This window comes from Prosopis cineraria, unplaced genomic scaffold (assembly GCF_029017545.1).
Source record: "Prosopis cineraria cultivar Desert tree isolate PC_DT_omini unplaced genomic scaffold, ASM2901754v1 PC1195, whole genome shotgun sequence".
Classification (NCBI taxonomy): Eukaryota; Viridiplantae; Streptophyta; class Magnoliopsida; order Fabales; family Fabaceae; genus Prosopis; species Prosopis cineraria.
The window spans coordinates 15582-34879 of record NW_026556520.1 but is presented as its reverse complement, the minus strand read 5'-3'; the positions used below and the strand labels follow the sequence as shown (position 1 = coordinate 34879).

Below are 19298 nucleotides of genomic sequence, written 5' to 3'. Positions count from 1 at the left end.
AACATAAATATAGTAGTTTAATCCGTCTATGCTGGTTAACTTGATGATAGCCAATTTTCTAAATTATTTTGAGAATATTAAAAATGTTTTAAGTTATCATGATATATATTGGTGAGCATCTATTAATGTCAATTACTTGCCATTAACCATTATCTCTAAATGGTTCTCAATTAAAAATGTCATTATCTATCCAACTAACAAATTATGTATACTGAATAATATTGATATCTAATTAATTAATGCCCTTGTGCAATGCACAAGGCAGTACATCTTAAAGGCTAAACATAACTTGCATTAAATATTGATCTAGATCTGCATACGTTGGTGCACGTGTGCCCAAGGTAGTACATCAATTATACTATCAATTTCTTGAAAACTTATACATTGTTTTCGCATGTCTGCTCGATCATAATCACTTTGACTACTTGATTTTAATATTTCTAATTGTATTTTAATTTGTCCAAGTGATTTGTAATGTTAGTACAGATTTCTTTAATAGTTATAGGTGCCATTTGCTTAGTAGAAAGAAATAGAATGAAATAAATAAAAAAATAAGACATTCAAAAGAGATAAGTGATTATATTCATGAAGAGAAGGGGTAATTTAATTTATAAAATTAAGAATTATGATTCATGAGTTTTTTGGAGAGTGTGATAATTCTCACATTTATAGTATATATTAATAAATTTTATCATATTATTATGGGAAGCGTGATTTACTTTATTTTTATCTTTTTTTTTTATTTTCAATTCATTTCATTCTAGTAATTAAAGGAGACCATAATGATTTTGAATCTTGTCAAAGCATGATATTTGACTACTATTTATATCTATTCTTCTTGTAAATTGCTCGAAGGAGTAAATGCTAAGAAAACAATAGTAAGGTTTTAGTGAAAATAATGAGAGGAAGCACTAAACCCAGAAGACAATAGTAAGTTTTTGTGCAAACATCTCTTCAACACTAATAAAGTCATTATTAAATTAGTCTATATTATTTTATTAATGATTACTAATATAATAAATTATTGTAAGAACATAGATTATTTTAATTGGCTGAGTAGTTAATTATATTTAAAAGTTTAAGTAAATGTAACAAAATTAATTAGATACATTTGGATAAATAATGTTCACATAATGACATTGATATCAAATTGTGTAATGCTGTAGTAAATGCATCATGTATAATTAACTATGTTATATTCAGGCAAAAAATTAGTTAATTATGTTATATGATAACTAGCTTTTAATACAATTTTAGTTATCTAATCATTCTATACTTGACAATGTCACTTTGGTATATATATTTTTTTGAAAAGAAAGATGTGATTGCCAAAAAAAAAAAACTTTTGAAAAATATACTCAATTAATCATATATAAGCTTTAAAACATGTTGGTGGAAAAGTTAAATTAAAAATATATCTCCATTACATCCATGATTTCCATGTTAGTTCTAACAAATGATTAGCATAATTGATCTATTATATTTCAAATTTTTATAGAAAAGAAAGAAAAATTAATTACACAAATTTAAATGAAATATGTGCACGGAATGTTATTGATATATAATTAGTTAATGCTTCTCGTGCAATGCCGGCTCCTAGAATAATAAAACAAAAAGAACTTCAAATACGTCTTTAATATCATGTGAGCCAATGACCCACATATCATGTACTAAAGATACTGTAGCAGATACTACACTTATCTAAGCCAAATGGTCGAGAAAGTTATGCTTTCTGAGATCTCTCCAGCTCGCTTTTATAGTTACTTTCTTCTCATTTGTTGTTTTAACTCTTCGATGTGAGGCTTGATGCCTCAGCTGGCAAGCCTCAACACTTTCTTTTCTTGCCCTAGTTAGGGTAAATAACTTTGCTGTCACAAATACTATGTTTGATTTGAAATATTCATCACCTTGTGCAATCTAATTAAGATGAAGCACTTGGTTAAGCATCAAGAAACAAGTCAGAGAGCAGAGAAATATTCATCGCCTTAGTGGTTATACGTTTTCAATGCTATAACCACATGAGATTGCTACAATCTATGCCATTAGATTGGGTTTACGAGCTTGCGAAAACAGAGGAATTCAAAGTGTGAAAGTCTGTATTTAGAATGTCCAATGCTACAATCTCCTTGTTCGAGGTAATTTGATTGGCCACCCTTTCTTCGATATTGTACATGAAACCAGATTGCTACTCACACAGTTTGGGAATGCCTTCTTCTCTTTTTACAATGCTGATGATAATCATCACTTGGGTAATCTTATTAACATAGGACTTAGTACAAATAGTCTATTTTGGACTTTAATCATCAACTTCCTCCTAAAATAGAGGTAGTCAATGATGAGAGGAATTGATCTTTGTATGCTTTGTATATAGTTTTTTCCCGATGAAATATTGTTACACTTTTCATTAAAAAGAATTAGTATAACTCTCAACTTCTCTTAATGTGATTCCTTTCTTCATAAAGGGATTTATACTCTCATTTTCATCAAAAATAAGTAATATGAAATATTTATTATGGATACATAAAACTCTAATCAGTTCTTATATAAATCATTTTTAATTATCTTGCAAAAAAAAACAAAAGTTAGTTACATTAATAATTTTTAAAAAATTATTTTGTTTGTAATTTCTTTAGAAAATCATATTCAAATAATACAATTAATACCCAACAACTTTTAAAAGTAACATTTGAAACAGTAAAACTTTTTTTTTTGAGGCGAGAAACATTTAAGTATATTGGGCGCATCATGTCATTTATAATTTATCTAATAAATATATAATATTTAAATAATATTAAATATAATTTAATTATAATATTAATAATAATAATAAAAAATATAAAAAATTAAATGTGCATTTTGTTATAAGAATAAAATTAATTAAAAAATATCACATAAAATTTTTATAAAATTACTTAAATCGTTTTAGTTAAATAAATCACAGATGATGTCCCGCACCTACTTGAGTAATTCTCGTCTGAGACTCGCACATTTATAAAGGAACACCGCGGGTCGACAGCAGAAACAAGGCAAGAGGTTTACATTCAATTGAAGAAACGACATCGTTTACGCGAAGTGCAGTTGATAGACATGATCGAAGGCGGAGTAATCTCCGAGAATAGGCGAGAAAGTCGTGTGATGAGACCGATGCCGATGGACTTGTTCGGAGAGATGGATGAGCAAGGATCGGCGATGGCCATGGACGTCGACGACGTTGATTCGCTCGATATTTTCGGCGAGGGGGTCATCGTCGCCGATAACAAGCTCGCCGACGCTGACTTTTTTAACAGCTTCGAGGACGACTTCGATGATACTGATATCAACTGACGTATCCCATCTTTTCCCAACTCTTTTACTACTCAATATGGTGCTTTTGGTTCGTTGAGTTGAGAATTTAGGGGTTCACTGTATTAGAGCCGAGCTATTTTGCTATTGATGGTGGACAAGGGAAATTTTAAACCTTTTCTTGGATTTTCTATACTTTGTATGATGTGGATTAATTTTACCAATATGATACATATCTTGATTTGTGTGATTTGCTCCTTTTGTGATCGAAGATACATATTTTTCCCCTCTGAATTCTGATTGATTGTGGTCTTTATGAAGGGACCTTGTTATATGCATTCGGGTACTGGAACTTGTGCAAAGACAAGTTTCCTTGCCAAATCGATTTTGCATTGTGTCTGACTAAGAATGCGACTACTTTCATATCCCGTATTAGACTATTTGAATATTTCTAGCTGTAGGGCGGAGATAGTAAGACTAAGGCATTAGGCTTTTAGGTCAAACTTACTGGAAAACGTAGACGTTAGGCGTCATAGAGATGATAGCAAATTTTGTTTAGACATTTCAGTATCAGTACATGACACCGTAACTTGTCATTCGATCTTGGAAAGTAACAAGCTTTATGTGCATATTTTCACGAGATCTTAAGAGGGGCGGGCCATTCAAGTGTTCATCTGCAAAACATTCCATATTTTAGAATTTTTTTATTTCATTTTAAAAATATTGAAAAAAATTAAAAATCCAACAAATTCATGCTCATGGCACTACGTAGGAGAAATGTTACAGTGAAAAAAAAGGGGGGGTCAATTCAGATTTAACGTTATAAGAATTAAATTGAAATATTTTTTCAATCCAAAGCAATGTGGCAGAAACTCCTTCACATGGATTATTGGCATGAAATCCAGCCAGAAAGCTAAAAGGCAAAAGGTAAACCTCTATGAATACAAGGTATTGCATTTCTGGATTTACTAAGATTGGTATTGGTTAATTTTTTCGCTGTACTGATAGTGTTTTCTTTTGCTGTTATTGCTGTTTCTGTTTTGCTGTTTTTTGTGAGTTTTGATGTGTTAGGCTGTATTAATAGGTCTTTTTTAGTGTTTCTTTTTTTTTTTTTAAACCTTCGGCTATTGGTGCTTGTACTTAAATTTTTGATATTAATAAATGACTCTTTTTTTGGCCAAAAAAAAAGTAAATCTCTCTGAATTAAATAGGGACATACACAAAGGTTGAGATTTAAATCTCCAACTACTTGTTTAAACAACGAGTCCTTAGCACGTCAATTTTAGTTTAAGGTATCGAATACATTCTCTCTCACACACACAAAATAAATGAAGCTAGGAAAGAATATTTGTACATTTTTTTGACATGTTCAGGGTTTGGTCTGTGTTTTATTCATTGTGAATTCTGATGTTCTCCCCCAATAGTTATAAGCCCTGCAACATAAGCAAGTGTACAATTAGAATTGTACAAGTTTTGAAACAAGTAAACATCAAATTGTTCTCAGTTGTGTCGTTCCACAAGTTCTGAAACATACTTTTCAATGGGCCATTCCAAACTTAAAGCACACAACATCAAAAGAATTTGTTCTGAGGCAAAAACATAACTGGGATATAAATTTTGATACTATAATAAGTTATCAATCACACCCACAATAAAAACGACCGCTTACATCAACAGAGTCAAACATAATAAATCCGGCAATGAATTAGGTGGTGATTAGATTCGCTCAATGAACACTAGCAACAAAAAGCCTTATTCTATTAGATAAAATCAGTTATAGTCTACATGGAGTACACGACGCTATTATGTCCTATTAATAACCAAGTCTTTAAAAGGCAATGAAATGCAGATGTCAACAGAAAAAAACATTATTGCCATCCAATGGAAAGCATGTGGTGCCTTTTTCATAACTTTGGTTTTTTGTAAAAGGAAAACAAAATGCATAGATAAAAATCAAAGGGTAACATACCAGTAGACGCTTGGTTATAAGCTCTCTGAAATGTTGAACTACGGCTTCAGCTCAACCAGTCCTTCTACCGTCTTAACAAGTAAACATCAAATTGGGTAACCCGCCTTGAAAGAGAGAAACTTTATTGGCTCCGAAATAGTTGTTCATCTGGCTGTGGACTTGATACAGTTTGGTAATTTGATTTCACACTCTAAAATAAAGTTATAAAGAAGGGTCAGCAAAATCAATATGTGACATGATTTTTCCTCTATTCAGTGGACATATATGATGAATGGCAATAGAAAAACAATCGACAAGATTGTTAAAGAGACAGTACCTCTAGTAACGTAATGTAATAGAAATCCTCCATGTGCTGCATAAGACCGCTCCCATCTCTTATTGAACGAAATATGTTGATTTCAGTTTGTAATAACCTCTCAATAAGCTCCTTCTCACCCTTCATCTGCATCCATCAAAAAAGAGGAATGAAACACTCGAGATGAATAACAAGCTTCTTTTATTATCTTCAATTTGTTTTTGGAAAGAGCAGTATACTAATAAATCAATTGGTTTGCTAATAAATTCAGGTATAATACTGATCAAAAATAGAAGTGAAACCTTCATTTAACTTTTTTTAATATTAGAATAAAAAAATAAATAATCTCAATAAATGTTGCCACATATCAAAATATTATTCTTTTTGTTCATCTTGTAGGTAAGTGATATGCATGTCTCTATATGTACTTGTGTGGCTAATAAACATTTGCGCAGAATTCAAATACGACGAAAAATTAAGATAACGATTACATACAAATTCACTGACTAGAACATCTGGTGTGGATTCCCCAACTATATCGCCTCGATATCCATCCCCAAGAATCTCCATATTTTCCTGGATAGCATGCATTAGATCCATCAGCAGTGACGTGAAGCATCAGAAATTCTCCATGTGATATGTAACTCCATAATTCCTCTAGTTAGTTTGAAGTGGACAACCAAGCATCAACACATCTATTGTCATGTTCTTCATAGAAATGTAAAATTACATTATACGATATCAAGGCCAAGCAATGTTGTGTAGAGAGAGAGAAGAATTCACCCAGCCATGAGATTGATCCAGATTTTCATGGTACTCTTTCAACATGACAAAATGAACTAAACCTAATTTAAACATCTAACCAACGTTTTGTCAAAGTTGCAAAGGTGTTGGAAAACAATAAGGTTCTGAAAGTTCAAGATCTTTGTGATTTTATGAGTCCCACAAACATTTATTTTCAAAAGAATGGCACTAAATGAGATATTAATTCCAAATAAAGGCGCACAATGTAGATTAAATTATTCTCAACGTCTGAATAAAATACATGACTGCTAATGGTCAAATCAATTAGCTCATAAAAATTGCCCCAAATCCATAACAAGATAAAGTGAGACAGCACAGAACATTTGATAACAAAATCAACATGTCACGGCAAAATAACGATATACATACAGATAATGCATTCTAGTAATCACTAACCATCGCATTTCTAAAATCTCCTGGAGCAAGATATACAGGTTGAGCCACATGACAATAACCCATCAACCGAGGTACTGTAGGTATAATGTCCCTGTGGTTTACAACTCTCCAGCTATCTTTAACTTTCTGCAAACGCATTGGCCAAGCTCTTACTGCTTTTGGAAATTCAAACAAAACAACCAAGATGTGGCTACTTCCAGTGAACTGTTGACAAAGTAAAAGCTTAGGCCAAACAGTTCACAGAAATTTCATTTCCAGTGAACTCTTGACGAAGGAAAAATAGATTAAGGGAGCATGGCTTGAATGGTCAACTGGACAGCATAGAATGTTTTATTTGGCACATTCTTATTCACACAAGATGAAAACTTGCATCATTGCATGCCATTTTGAACACACGCTATTTTCATTGATATGTCCGCACGTCACTGAAACCGTTCAACAGGAGTCAGTCACGTAATTTACATGCCGTTATGGAGTACTCAAGGTAAGGATGTTCACAGGTTGAGTTCAGTTTGGTTTTTATATTCTGGGACCTATTTAGTTTTTTTTCTTTAATTGGTTTGATTTGGTTTGGTTTTTGAGCAGTTTGGTTCATTTTGATTTAGGTATGGATCAAGTTTGAATTTTTTTAATAAGATATTTTTCTTAATCACTAACATATATTCATGTTTACAAATAATTTTTAACTATTAATTATTATTTGCAATGAAAAAATTTCTTGAGTACAAAAAAATATTTTTAACAATTAATTAGCATATTTAACTATAAAAAATTAATGGATTATCTTTAAAACACGTGATTATAAAATTAAAAAATTATCTTAAATAATTATAAATAACATTTAGCTAATTGTAACTTATTTTTACTAATGATTTACAAATAACTAAACTTGAAAAAGTGCCAAAAAAAAAAACTTTGACATATTTATAAAAATATATATAACAAGACTTGGTTCTGTTTGGTTCAAATTTTCATGAGCAAAAACTTGAACCAAATTGAACCAATTGGTTTTTCCAAAAGAAAAACCAATTCAAACCTCATTTATAATTGATTTATATCAGTTTGGTTTGGTTTGTGTTTATGTCAGTTTGGTTTGGTTTGTGTGATTGGTTTGGATTAGTTTTAGACACCCTAATCTCAAGGTGCTCATTGCTTAAGAAGACAGAGCCAATGAGATAGGAGTTTAGCATCCTGCGGCTGTCCTCAGAGTTCACACCCAAAAACAGTTGCAACACAAGATTGTGAATATGCTCATAATCTGCAGTATTAGATTTTCCGCAGCTATTAACTTCTATAGCTGCCATAGCCCAGTGAAGGAAATTCAGTTCAGCATTCTATTCATAGCAATGAAAAGAACTGTGTTATGAATATCAATCCAGTAAATATAGTCTTGTCTTACCTCATTGTAAACCTCTGCAAATCTTCTGTTGCCAACCCTGGGAGAGCCAAAGTTATACATCGTCACATAAATTGCTCCCTTCCTGGAAAGCAGTACAAATAAAATAGTAAATACATACTCACTACCGCAAATTTTAGATGGGCAGGCATAAATAAAGTGAAAAAAATTGAACTTTAACATTGAAGCCTATATGGATTATGCAGTAATGATACACAAGGGCAGAAATATTTTCCATTGATACTGGGTAGGATAGGGGATTGCGCCAATCTTGTCCAACTCTGACAAATAGGGTGAATGAGGAAACTTAACGTTTGTTTGTTAGAGCAGAGAGTAAGTTTAGAGAATAATGAATATAAGGGTGAGTATGGCATTTGAGAAAGGTAACGGGTTGTGTACTGACTTGAGGAAAGGAACTAGCCTCTCAAAAGCTAACTTGAGTGCGCAAGCCACTGTTTCTTTTGATCTCCATTTCTTACTTCAGCTGTACCTATGTTTCTCCACTTAGACCATACTCTAGCATTTTTTCTGGTTTTATTGAGCATAATATCAGGGAAAGGTTCCATTAAAGCCACTGATATTGCATACCAGGTTACTATAGGTTGACAAAAATTGATTATTCATTACATCAGGTCAGCAACAAACCCCATAAACTGAAACAATACAAGAATCAAACACATGATGTTCAACAAGGAAAACAATTAGAGAAGAATCATGTCATTTAAGAAACAAAATCCAGCTCTGCCCATTAGCAACTATAAATACCAGAAGATTTACAGGGAAAAAGAACAGTTGAAATAAAATATAAATGAAAGTAAGGTGACAAACAAAAGAGATAATTAACTTACTTCACTAGTTGATTAGATGAAAGTTCAAGAGCAAGCAGGGTTGCCAATGCACCACCTAAACTATGACCAGTCACATAAACATGCCACTTGTGCAGTGGTTCAGAATGATTATCTCTGGCACAATAACATAACTTGTATTTTGTCAATACTCAAATGGCATTTTAGGAAGTAACAAGTAACCAATAAATAAATTCAATCCAGAGGAATACTTTACCACAGTAAAAAGATAAGAAATTGTTAAAACATACAGGGTAAAAAAAAAAAGCAGATGACAAAGGTAATTGGTTGTTATATTAAATAATGAAATGCCTGCTCAAGGTAGCCACTAAAACTAATAATTGCCGATAGGATTTGGTCAGAAGGAAAACAATTTAAATTTTCAGAAGAGGTTCCACATTATGAACCACTTCAGCAAATTACATCAAAGAATTCTCGTTCTTTGAGACCAAAGACATATATAATACAGTTAATTATGGAAAATATAATCATAGCACAAGCAAGATGCATCAGGAAAAAAATCACTTGATGTAAGTATATACATATGTATTTCAAAGGAATGATTCATTTAATCAAATATATACAGAAGTATCGCTTACTTATAACCAACTGCAAGTCGAATTAGAGAGATGATCCTGGTCCTAACTGAATCATATGCAGTCAAAAAACCACTATGAACCTGCATCAATTACAGCACCATTATTGTGGAATGTGCTGTTCTTGTAGTTTTCTAGGCATCTCATAAATATGTTTGACATATGTAAACCTGATATTGATTAACGTACTTGAACTTCTTGCTTGAAATCGCCACCTATCCTTTCAGGATTTAACCTATGGAAGTGATAGAAAAGTTAGTTATGCTTTGAAATCATCAAGTAAAATGAAAAGGCCAAACAAAATGAAAGCCTTTTAGTAAATATGTAGCATGCAAGAACATTGATGAATAATATTGAAGCGCCCCTAAGATGGTAATCAAAGGAAAAATGCACCCTGAAGCGCTAGGGGTTCCAGGATGAGAAATTGCAATCAGATTTAAATTATTCAAATAATACAATAAATGGGATTTTATTCAAAATGATCTGCATATCAATATTGTAGTGTCAATTTGTATTAGTGACAATTCTATTTTCTATATTTTCAAATTAAGTTAACCATCTAATTGAAAAGGTGAAAAATAAAAGTATTTTGTTAAACGAATATTTTAACTGCCGATCATTCAAGTAGGGATTATTTTGGTGTCTCTCTACTGTTCTTTCCCCAAAAAATTGCAAGGAATTGACAAATCAAGCAATTTTCAAATCAGATTGCTAAGGACCCAACTTGGTGCTGTTCATCGCAATTCAAGTTTTGCCTTGGAATTTTGAAATAACCAAACTGTATTGCCTAAAATCAGTACTTTCAAATAACCAAAAATAGAATTATTTTCTTTTACCAATGGCCTTATTCTTAAGTCAGCACTGCCATAAGAGAGCCATTAGTAAAAGGAAATAACTTTATTTTTGACTTTATGTATAATGAACATTTTAGTTGCCTAGCATTATAGGATAAATGAGCAAATTACCCTCTAAACTTTAAGTCAAATAGCTCCATAAACCCTAAATTCATTTATTTTGCAAAAATTCTCCCTCAACTTTTGAAAACAGAATAACCTAACCCCTTCCGTTAATAAAAGTTAACTTTGACTGTTAGATCAAAAAATGACAAAAAAAAAACCTAAAAAATTAAAGAAAAAAACAAAAAAAATTGGTAATTTTTTATAATTCTTTGGGTCATTGTCTGTAATCTTAGGGTCCTATATTGTAATTTCTTGATCCTTTTATGTAAATTTTAAGGTCTTTTTTTGTCATTTTTTGGTCAATTAACAGTTAAAGTTAACTTTTATTAACAACAGGAGGCAAATTGCACTGTTTTTAGAAGTTGAGGGAATAATTTGCACAATAAATGAGTTTAGAGTCTATGATAGTATAGACCTAAAGTTTAGAAGGTAATTTACTTATTTACCCATCATTATCTTTGGTTTTATTTTAGTCATTATTTTCTTTTGCTGGAAAAGTCAATAGTCTCATTAATGCTGTTCTATCAAAAGAGAGCTTCCTAAGAAATCCAGGAAAGGAATTAAAAGATGATCTCCAATCTAAACTAGAGTTTTTCTGTCTTCTACATCCCTTCCCTTTTACTAGAATTGATAAGGGTTTGAGACCAAGGAAAAAAAAAAGGTCTTGAGCCTCCCTAGTTCACTCAAATTCAGTTCCTCAAATTCCTCTATTCTCTGTCAGCAACAGCCTCCTTCAGTTTTTCTCCGAAATATTCGTCACCCTTCCTTTTTTATTTACAAAAGTAGGATATATATAGTTTCATTACATAATTTCCCACTGTATGATGCATACATCACCATATATCTGTCAGCAACAGCCTCCTTCAGTTTTTCTCCCAAATATTCATCACCCTTCCTTTTTTATTTACAAAAGTAGGATATATATAGTTTCATTACATAATTTCCCACTGTATGATGCATACATCACCATATATCTGAGAAGCAATAACACACGAAACGAAGTAGATGTTACAGATTAAAACATATTGACAGGCTGACAACACTTCTCATGACTAATAAGAAATCATTTGTACTAATCAAGATGAGAACTGAGTGTTACCCGACAGGAGCAAGCATTAGATCAGTTCTTAAGTCCTTCCATTTTGCCTAGAGAGCATCAAAACATAAGTACCTTAGTGACAAACCTGAAGTCTAACTCGTCTAACTCTGCATAAAAGGACAAAGAATATGACCTACCTGTTCTGTTCCCCTGAAAGCAACCACTAACCTTTTCCGTGCAGAATCACGCCAAATAGCAACCTGAAAGTCCCACAGTTATATTTATAAAGGCTTACACAGAGCAGAACAAAATAACAATTGGCAGTACACTGAGAGGAATGACTAGTTAACTACAACCAAAGTAACATAGGAAAGTGGACTTATCAGCAAGGAGATAACAAAATACCTGGGTGTCTGTGGTTGTATTATCTAAGAAACATATTTTCTCAAACTCAGACTTAATAAAACTAGGATGGCCCAGTGAAGTTGCGAGCATTGCCCAAGCCTCCATAGCACTTTCAGCAGTTGAAAAAAGATTTTTCATTTCCTCAGTTTTCTTCTCATCCAATGCAGACCCATTCCATGAGGTAGGAAGTTTTTGCAAAGTGGAATATTGTGTTTTAGCATCTCTTACTTTACCATCTTTGCTTTCCCTCTCTTCCGCTGAATGTCCTTCCTTGTTCATCCTGGAAACTGTTGCAGCCAGAAGCATTAATCCCCCCAAAACTGATTCAGTCTGTCTTACCAAATTCTGTGTTGCTTTTTTGACCTCTGGAATTGAAGATTGAATTGCAGCAATAGCAGGTTGGCTGCTTGTTTTACTGGCTGCATCTTCTGTTCCTTCTGATGTTGCAAGCCCAGATTCAATGTAAAATGATTCTGCCATACTTCGTGACTGAGAGCCAATTTTGCTTAAAAAGTCAAATCCATCCCATTTTAGTTTCTCAGGAACTGAGAGACCTAGCTTTTGGACAATGTTATGATTGACAACATCAGCAAGGTTCCGCCAAAAAAGTTGATCTGATTGCTCTTCCTTGCCAACTTCTTTTGATAGTTCGGAAACATATCCATTCTCAGTATCACAGTCAGAAACATGTCCATTCTCAGTATCACAGTCAGAAACATGTCCATTCTCAGTATCACAGTTCTGTGTGTGCTCCTCCATATATCTCTGTTCACTAGAAGTTTCACTGCTGAAGGCTTCTGAATTTCCAGCCTCTTCTGAAGGCATATCTAATGCGATATAAGAATCATTCAATGTCCCAGAGCCTTCAGCATCATATTTATCAAAATTATTGAAGGACTTTAACTGCCCAAATGCATATTCCACAAATTGGCGGGCTTGCACTGTATCAGAACCGGTAATCTTTCTTAGCGCAGAATCAATAGCATTAATCTTTAGAAGTTCTGAAACAAAAGGAATCTTCCACCACCTTTTCTCATCATCAATTTCATCAAAGGTTTTATATTTAACCTAAATTTAAAAAAAAAACTCAGGAAATTAACAACTTACAGCTCATTAAAATGCAACAATGCAACACATTTAAACCAAATTAAGCAGACAAGTAATAGAATTTTGCAGAATTAAAACTAAGACTTGACAGAAGACCAAGCATATAAGTTCCATGGTATAGAACTTCTCAGTTGATGATAATTTATTTGAATCACACGCTGTAAATATATATTCTGGGTATCATGAAGTTGTAACATATGGAAAACAATATTTAGACTCTTGATGTATTCTACAAGAATCCAAAAGGCATCGATGGCTGACCATAGTTGACTTCAGTCTTACCCCAGTAAAACAGGGGTAAGCAGAAAATTAAACAATTGGCTGGGCCAGGGCCTTGTAAAACGGCAACTAGACTATTCAACTCATTACAAGTTATGGAATATTAGAGTGCTGACTCAAAAGAAGGAAAGATATCCAATGATTTCTATGTAAAATAAGATATCATATACAATGAGTTCCAAAACTCATATAATTCTCCGGTGCTCTTACACAATAAAAAAACTAAAACAAACTTGTTTCAAAGCTTAACATCTCTTGAGACCAAAGACTCCAATCACATCAAAACATTTAAGACTAGAAGACAGAAGGAAGAAAACAAACATCAGGAAAAACATGGAGAGAAACTTAGGAGAGATAAAAAGATTAAGCAATCTCAAAAGCTTCAGTTGGGTGAAGTAACCTGCGGACCCAAAAGAAAGTTATTTCCCTGAATTTCTGAACATAAAACATTTTTTTATTGAAATAAAACCATTTTTTTAAAAATAATATAACAATAAAACTAGATCTTGACTAATTTTTGAGCAGCCAAGATTTTCAACATAAAGTAGAGCCAAAACCACTCAGAAGAATTTTAAAACTAAACAATTATGTTGAAGTTCATGGTTAAAATGGAAAAATAGGGGCAATGGGAACACACAACTATGCTTTCCTCTCCTACACACACACACACACACACACACATTTTTACTAAACTGGATAAATTTGAATACTAAAGATAATTCTCCAAGAGGATGACAACTTCCACATAATAAGTATAATGATAAGGGATAATCACAATGCTCCCAATAATAAACTTCCAACTTGTAGATAACGGGTGTGATAATCATATCAAAGTATCTTCATTCACCACTTCTACTTAATTAGTAGAACTTGTCGTTGGATAAGCCAGAAGTTTCTCAGCAATATATTAAAGTATAATAAATTCTTCCAATATTTGAGAGGTACTGAGAAATACTTTTTCTTCCCATAACATGAAATCTATACGGCTAGTTCCTTAACTCATTGTTACAACTTGCAAGAAAATTACCTCCAGGTGAACCTTTCCACCCCCACCCATTCCTTCCAACTCCACCGTTATTTCATGTGAGTCTCCTAAAACAAATGCGTAATTGTTATTTGAGCAAATGTTTTTCAAGCAATAATTACTTTTAAAGAAAAAGAAATTGATAAATACATCAATTCTGTTGACAGTTATAAAAAAACTTGATGTCATAACAAAATTACGATGTTTCCCAAATAATATGAACTGTAAACTTAACAAATTGAAAATTCTACAAGCATGAAAACTTTTCAAGTTTGCATCAACTATTTGGTGCACGTGATTTTCTCGAACTCACCATCACAAAGCCATTCCAGGTCAACTCCTGCATTCCCCATGCGTTTGTGGGGAGCCACAAGGTTTGCATCCCAAGCTGCAATCTATATATCACAGCATCAAAGAAAACCAACATAAAATTTCAAATGAAATTTATTAGGGAAACTTAAAAATTTATTTGACATTGCACATACACTTCGTGCACTGATTCCAATTAGGAAAACTTCAAAATTTATATGTAAAAACCAGTGAAGTTTACAGTATCATAGGTGTTTACCTCATTACAGGAAAAAGAAATTATTTTTGTGCTCTCTATAATAATAACAGTCACTACGACAAAAATAAGATGCAAAAATACAGAAAAGGGTGGAATGAAAAAGAGAGATAACTGCTTTTCAAGATAGTATGACAAGGAAATCTCTGATGCTGATTGCACTCTTTCTGTAACCAGGCTCCCAATTAAATTTGAAGCTTTTATTTGAAATGTTTGTTTCTTCTCTCTTCCTTTAGAAACTCTTTCAATTTCTAGATATCAGATTTCACAACCCCATTTGCAGGTATCACACGCATATACGTATAAAACTGTTATTGATATAAAATCACGTATGCTTTTTCTTATTTTATGTTGTATAATACGCATGCCCCTTAGATACATTTACACATTAATCAAGGGTGACCCTAAATGTTTTTCCTTCATCATGGTACATTGGCAATCAGATAAGAGGAGGGAATGCAAGAGGATTTCCAGCCTTCAAGAAGGGGGGGAAAAAATGAAAGACCTTGCATTAGTATCCACAAGAAGAATGCAAGTGCCATCAAGGCACCAACAGAGCATTCACTGGAGTTGTACTTATGCAATCAAAATTAAAGAAAATGAACATGGCTCTCAAAATTTACAGGGAATATGAAGAGATAATACATTCAAACAACTATCTGGATGCATGTCAAGAGTATGCTATGAGACTATAATTACCAAAAGGACATCAAGAAAAAGCACTTAGCATATTGTAATCTAACTTTGAGTACTAGACTATTGGTATTTAAGACATACTTCTAACAGTTTTAAAAAGAGAATCAATATGAAAGAGGGGATGTATATTTACATAGTACAAGTAGCAAGCGATTACCACTTCATTTTATGTCAAAGGGTATGCAGATGCATTCTATGCAAAGTTTCCATGTCAATTAGAGAGAACGATTCCCCTTTGTAGATTATCTTAGATATGCAAAAGGCCGTGTGTGTGTGAGAGTGAGGGGTTGGGGGGGGGGGAGAGAGTTCATATTGACCTGAAGTGGTTTAGTTGGAGGCTGCTTTATATGAAAAGCAAATTCTTCATTCCATGTTGGCTCTTTTGTCCTGACATAGTTAATTTAATATGAATGAATCACATGTATCAATGGAATTCTAGAAGCTATACTCCTTACAAGAATTTGAAAAGGCAATATATAAATGCAAAGCTCCATTTAATACATCAAAATTTGGTCATGGGTTATCTTGACCAATTATTATTTTCTCAGTTGTCACTCAATATACCAATTAAAGAAGTCAAAGCTTGAGATACTTTAAGTCCTTAGAGTGATGCTTGATAGGACAAGCTAACTCCCCCCCCCCAAAAAAAGAAAAGAAAAGAAAAGAAAGGCCATATGAGTGGAAATTACACAAATTCTCCTGTAACTATAGCTGTAAACCAGGAAAAAAATTTAAAGTCTCTTCAGCCATCAAATAACAGCCTGAGAAAAATATGATAAGAAAACTCACCCCCATTTAATCTTGCTTTTAACAGTTTGAGAATCTAATTGTATGATCACATACGGATCACTTGTTCCCTGGAAGTCAGATCAAAGGAGAACACATGGTCCAAGAAAATAAATCAAAGGAAAAATTAGTCATATTAAATGAGTATTAAGTGTGAGATATGAAGCAAAGTAACAAGAAGTGACTAGATAATCGGAGATCTATTCAATAATGTAAATATTATATAAGATAACCAACCCATGGATCCATGGCAGGGAAATCGAATCCTTTTTTCAACTTTATGAACAGTTGGCCATCGTAGATTTCAGAAAGAAATTGCCTGCATATACCAAGAAAATAACTCGTTAACCATGCCCATTTGTACATTCAACCAATTGAATCAATTTCTCTGTCTAACTAGAAGGAACGGCAAAAATTAAGCACCACATATTTAAATGCATTTTGATAAGGTATCGGGAATTTGACAATAAGAAAAACCCTAAGAATAGCTACAAAAAGAAATCGAACCATACTCAGAAAGATACACTGTCTTGCAATCTGCAGCATCAATTTCACGCCTTCCTACGTTTTCCTGCATTACATTAAAAATGAAAAGGGCACAAAAACGATCACGAACACATTCCAATATATATATATATATATATATTAAGTCCAGCGTAGCATTCTGATGTAAGATACCGAATTGCATTCTACACCTGCTTTAGTTATAGTGATGTTATTTAACGCTGAAGAAGCATAAGCAAAAGGAAGTTGACTTTCACAGTCCATTTGTCTAAACATCAACCCCAATATATTATTTGTTCCTTGGCAAATGAAAAGAAGATAACCCAAAACTGAAGAAATAGTCAGCATATTTCTAACTCAATAGGGATCATGAAGTTAATGGTAGTGTAAGTAATATGCTTCACCATATAAGAAGTTTAAATTTTGCAGTCACATTTCTCCTTATACTTTCTCACAACTCTATTTCCCCGAAGCATCTTCGATTTTTCAATTAAGGAATAGCCAATTCAAGGGGTGGTTGGAGTATCACAGGAGAGACTCCAAAAAAGAAGAAGAAAGTATTTGAAGTTGCAAAGGTGTGGCAAAGTTAAGGAAAGTTCAAATATTCAAGGAAGCTGGTGGGCTATTGACATACAGGTGGGGTAGTGTAAGCCTCGAATGCGAATCCCGCCAAAATCACAGCAAGGTTGATATCAAAAGGTGGCCGTTCATCGTCGTTCTGAATCGAAAGTTTTTCAATTTCGGAGCCGACTTTAGAGGAACAGCGAATTCTGTAGACTTCATTTCTGGCTTTCGCATATCCGCTGAAAGAGAAAACCCGTGCATTACGAGGAAATGACGCGGAGAAAAGGAGAGAAAATTGGGGGGTCCGAGAGAGTGGAAGGAGCTTGGTCGAGAGAGGGAAGAATGAGCAGCGGAATTGAAATGATTGTAGAGAAGCCATGGAGGAGCCAGAAACAGTGGATGGAAGACAGAGCAAAGACCAGCTCGAAGAAGTGAGCCTCGAAAAGGGCGTGGCAGAGTTGCGTAATTTGATGGGAAAGGACAGGCAGAAGTGAGTCTCCCCGTATCGAATCTGGCTTTTAATTCTTGTTATTTTGTTTCAGTGTTTTTAATTCTGTAAGACTAAAATTATTAAAAAATAAAAATTATAAGGATAAAGGTCACCTAATTTTATTAAAATTCTAAAAATTAAAAATATTAAAAAAAATTATAAAAATTAAGAGTAAAATTTAGTAAAGTTATAAGCAAAGATTATTATCATTATTTTTTTTTTAAGAGTTGTGCATGGCCACGGAACCGGAAGAGGAAAGGCAACGGTCATTCTGGAACGTGCGGTAGGTTATGTCGTTATACGGTGACAGTTATTGCCTTCAGGGCCTGCCTCCTAACATTATCCTAACAAAAACATCAATATCAATAATGTCAATAATTTGTATGGACATCACCTATGTGCTAAAATTTCTTAATCTGTGCACAACTTTTTACGCTTTTCTTTAATATTTAAATTTTTATATTTTTGTATGGTTATTTATCTCCAAACATCATCCAGTCCAATTAAGAGCAACAACCTATTTGGATTGAGCAAGTAATCAATTTTTTGGACTAAATAATCAATTTCAATAAAAATTATTTAAACAGTCAAAAATTTTGATAATTGATGATTGAGGTAGAATTGCATTTTCAAATAAGTTGCTTGAAGCAATTTATCAATTTCAATTATGCTGTTACTCTCATTTATTACTTGTCAAAAATATGAGCTGCCCAAATATACCCCTACGATCTGCCCTTGCACGTATTAGTGTCTCGATTTTCGTTGTTTACATTCTTAAATTTTATATTCTTCTCTAAGTTGCTTGTTTACAGTTAACCTTTGAACCCATTAGTCTATGAATTAAACTTGCAAGTGGCTTTTATATTTCTACGAAAAAACACTTCCACAACATCGCAATTAAAATAAATTGGAATAACACGTTTGTTAATCAACTACCATAACATTTCCCATAAATTAAGCATCATAAATTTAAGAATTATATCTTTCTCTTTTATTAAATTTATTTGAATTTAGATATACTAATTTATTGTTTTTACATACATTAAATTATACAACTTTATTAATACTTTCATTTTCAAAATTAATGTCCTTTATAATAATTTATACATCTAAAATTGATTCTAATTAAATCATCAAATATATTCAATTATGTCAAAATTAATTTAAAAAAAATTCAAATACAATGTTATAACACAATTAATTATAATTAAAATTAATTATATTAATTAATTTTTTTAATCAATTATACCTAATTAAAATTTAAATAGGCTCTAACTCTTTCAAAATTGTTTTCTAC

At 32.7% G+C, this 19298-nt stretch overlaps 2 protein-coding genes across 6 annotated transcripts; one reads left to right on the top strand and one right to left on the bottom strand.

The window, feature by feature from the left end:
* The first annotated feature begins 3005 nt into the window (after nt 1–3005).
* LOC129299534 (small acidic protein 1-like) lies at nt 3006–3534 on the top strand. The gene has a single exon (XM_054938013.1). It carries the CDS (start codon nt 3088–3090, stop codon nt 3322–3324), a length of 237 nt encoding a protein of 78 aa, XP_054793988.1. The 5' UTR covers nt 3006–3087; the 3' UTR covers nt 3325–3534.
* Nucleotides 3535–4508: 974 nt separating this feature from the next.
* On the bottom strand, nt 4509–18000 carry LOC129299533 (uncharacterized). Of its 5 annotated transcripts, none has more exons than XM_054938008.1 (19): nt 17582–18000; nt 16956–17014; nt 16681–16762; nt 16447–16514; nt 15975–16044; nt 14710–14791; nt 14400–14464; nt 11987–13054; nt 11779–11841; nt 11642–11688; nt 9773–9818; nt 9587–9666; nt 8991–9104; nt 8146–8227; nt 6747–6950; nt 6042–6122; nt 5568–5693; nt 5252–5441; nt 4509–4715 (listed from the first exon to the last, which is right to left on the bottom strand). In XM_054938008.1, the coding sequence occupies exons 1-18, from the start codon at nt 17888–17890 to the stop codon at nt 5373–5375; spliced, it is 2715 nt and encodes a 904-aa protein (XP_054793983.1). In that variant the 5' UTR covers nt 17891–18000; the 3' UTR covers nt 4509–4715; nt 5252–5372. The 5 variants fall into 5 exon arrangements, with proteins under 5 accessions (XP_054793983.1, XP_054793984.1, XP_054793985.1 ...); XM_054938009.1 differs by having other exon boundaries at nt 6747–6872; XM_054938010.1 differs by lacking the exon at nt 17582–18000 and adding an exon at nt 17352–17553.
* Between the last annotated feature and the right edge of the window lie 1298 nt (nt 18001–19298).

Bases quoted from the DNA above. Each gene is read 5' to 3' on its own strand.
- LOC129299534 (XM_054938013.1), top strand. From the start codon at position 3,088: ATGATCGAAGGCGGAGTAATCTCCGAGAATAGGCGAGAAAGTCGTGTG.
- LOC129299533 (XM_054938008.1), bottom strand. From the start codon at position 17,890: ATGGCTTCTCTACAATCATTTCAATTCCGCTGCTCATTCTTCCCTCTC. The intron at 16,045-16,446 runs GTGAGTTTTCTT...TAACTATGTCAG, and splicing joins AAAAGCAAGATTAAATGGGG to GACAAAAGAGCCAACATGGA. The intron at 14,465-14,709 runs GTGAGTTCGAGA...CATTTGTTTTAG, and splicing joins CCTGGAATGGCTTTGTGATG to GAGACTCACATGAAATAACG.